The 2,500-nt window shown below is 42.4% G+C and overlaps 2 protein-coding genes across 2 annotated transcripts in view; one reads left to right on the top strand and one right to left on the bottom strand.

Annotated features, from left to right (window-relative positions):
- Positions 1-566, top strand: part of psen2 (presenilin 2) — a 10,201-nt gene extending 9,635 nt beyond the window's left edge. The window contains exon 12 of the transcript XR_009676512.1: positions 98-566. The gene's annotated coding sequence lies outside the window, so the exon portion shown is untranslated. The remainder of the gene's footprint in view (positions 1-97) is intronic.
- A 790-nt stretch (positions 567-1,356) lies between these two features.
- The window catches only part of LOC132993738 (3-oxo-5-alpha-steroid 4-dehydrogenase 2-like), a 7,782-nt gene continuing 6,638 nt past the window's right edge, over positions 1,357-2,500 (bottom strand). The window contains exon 6 of the mRNA XM_061063742.1: positions 1,357-1,698. Coding sequence (XP_060919725.1) covers positions 1,632-1,698 — 67 coding nt within the window. The 3' untranslated portion in view covers positions 1,357-1,631. The remainder of the gene's footprint in view (positions 1,699-2,500) is intronic.

Raw genomic sequence — 2,500 nt, 5'->3', positions numbered from 1 at the left:
CCAACATTTAGTTAAGTCGGGAAACTTCCAGCTTCATATTTTCTCTTCAACAGAAACAAAGTCGACCAAATGTGAAATCTGTTTGTTTAATTATTAGAAAATGATGGAGACCTTATTAAAAACATTAGCATTAGCATTAAGCTAGTTTAGCTCCAAAAACGTACCTGAGTATCTGACTTTTCTACTAAGAGAGCAGCGATCACAGCGGAGCGCCTCCTGGTGGCCGTGAACAACTTCAGTTACTTTCAGGTTTAAGGTGGAATTTTCCCAGAATTCATTCAGTTCCAGGTTTTTAATATTTTAACAAAGAACGAATCTCTCTGCTGTAAAGTTTAAATTAGTCAGACTAGATGGAGTTTAAAGAAACTTGATGTGCTCGGTGAAAAAGAGATTTAGTTAGAACTTCATTAATCCAGCAGGAAACAACGATTCATCAGTTGTTTCCTTTTAGGATAGAAACATATTTTATTATCTATTAATCTGAGTTATCCACATTTCTGTTTCTGGTTTTGATGTTTTTCTTCTGTAAATATTATAATAAATTAAATATCTTTTCAAACTTTCAACCTTCTCTTTGAATCCATCTTTTCCGCGTTGACTCCGCGAGGCAGATATGAACACGTTCTTTAAAGGAGCAATATGTAACTCTGACACCTGGTGTTTAAAACGGGTACTGCACAAGCAACAACCTCTGGGGTTTAAAAATGAAGCAGATGCTGAAGTGTTAAATCCTGCAGTTCCTGGAGTGTCCACTAGAGGCTGGCTGCAGAAGCACAGGAAGTCACATACACACCCATTCTAAAAAGCCTGTTTTTACAGCAGAGATTAACATGTTTACAGCCTGGTTCAAAAAACCAAATAGGTGTGATTAGCTCATGTCTCGATGGACACACACTGTACGGGGGGTGAATGTTTTGATGACTCATCAGTTTTGATTGAAATCCTCCGTAAAGATTCAATAAATGTTCCCATGATTAGATCATGCTTTTATTGTTTGTTTTTTTGAGTACTTCTGCTTCCTCCCACAGTCCAAACACATGCTCGTTAGGTTAACTGCTGACTCTAAATCACCCGTAGGTGTGAATGTGAGTGTGGTTGGTTGTCTGTCTCTATATGTCAGCCCTGTGATTGGCTGGTGAACAGTCCAGGGTGTAACCCCGCCTCTCACCCAGTAACTCCTGACTGACCAGTCTGTGTTTCTGTCTCTCTTTAATCGTCTTCACATGGTGATGTTTGAGATATGAAGATAAACTTGTAGATAACATTCACAGCGTCCCTGCCTCCGACCTGTTTCAAGCTTCAACTTGTTCGAATGGTTTTTGTGTCCAAGCAGGAGAGGCCTTCACACACGGCCTCTCCAACAACATCACCCGACCTTTATTCTCTCTTCGATCAGAAAAATGTACAAGTCATCAGTTTGTCTTGAATCAGGACAATGTCGTCTTAGAGTTTTAATACAAACATGAAACATGAATCTGCAGAAACACAGACCACAGCTTCAGAGTAAACAAAAAATTCAGGAACATGACACCAGATAACTCGTCGTATACATAGACAGAAAACATACAGAAACCAGGTGTTTGGAGAGGCACAGGAAGTGATTCCTTCATCGTCGACTCTCTCTCCCGTCCTCACAGGATGAACGGGATGAGAGCTTTCCTGGAGGGGGGGTAGTCCTCGAACCTCTGCAGGTAATCTCTGAAAGACAGAAAGAAAAAAGGTCGGAGAGCGTGAAAACTCAAAACAAACAAACAGGACATAAAAACAAAACAGTCTGAATCAGAGATTATTAATCAGCTGAAGACTCTGACCTCTGTTAGTCCTCATCCTGGTCTCCCTGTACCTGACCCCTGAAGTCCAGACTTCATACTCAGACCAAAGGGGTTCAAACTCACCTGCTGGCTTTGTTTACAACTGGATTAGAAAACTACCTGCTGGGCTCAAGACCAATCAGATCGTCTAGCCAGGGTTCATGTGTCCAATCAAAGAACGAACTACCTGTAGAGCTGGAGACCAATCAGAGACAGAGCTACCTGTAGAGCTACTGACCAATCAGAGACAGAGCTCCCTGTAGAGCTGCTGACCAATCAATCAGAGACAGAGCTACCTGTAGAGCTGCTGACCAATCAATCAGAGACAGAGCTCCCTGTATAGCTGCTGTCTAATCAATCAGAGACAGAACTACCTGTAGAGCTGCTGACCAATCAGAGACAGAGCTCCCTGTATAGCTGCTGTCTAATCAATCAGAGACAGAGCTCCCTGTAGAGCTGCTGACCAATCAATCAGAGACAGAGCTACCTGTAGAGCTGCTGACCAATCAATCAGAGACAGAGCTACCTGTAGAGCTGCTGACCAATCAATCAGAGACAGAACTACCTGTAGAGCTGCTGACCAATCAATCAGAGACAGAGCTACCTGTAGAGCTGCTGACCAATCAATCAGAGACAGAACTACCTGTAGAGCTGCTGTCCAATCAGAGACAGAACTACCTGTAGAGCTG

The sequence above is a fragment of the Labrus mixtus genome, chromosome 2, assembly GCF_963584025.1.
Source record: "Labrus mixtus chromosome 2, fLabMix1.1, whole genome shotgun sequence".
NCBI classification, from domain to species: Eukaryota; Metazoa; Chordata; class Actinopteri; order Labriformes; family Labridae; genus Labrus; species Labrus mixtus.
This window is presented reverse-complemented; position numbering and strand designations above follow the sequence as displayed.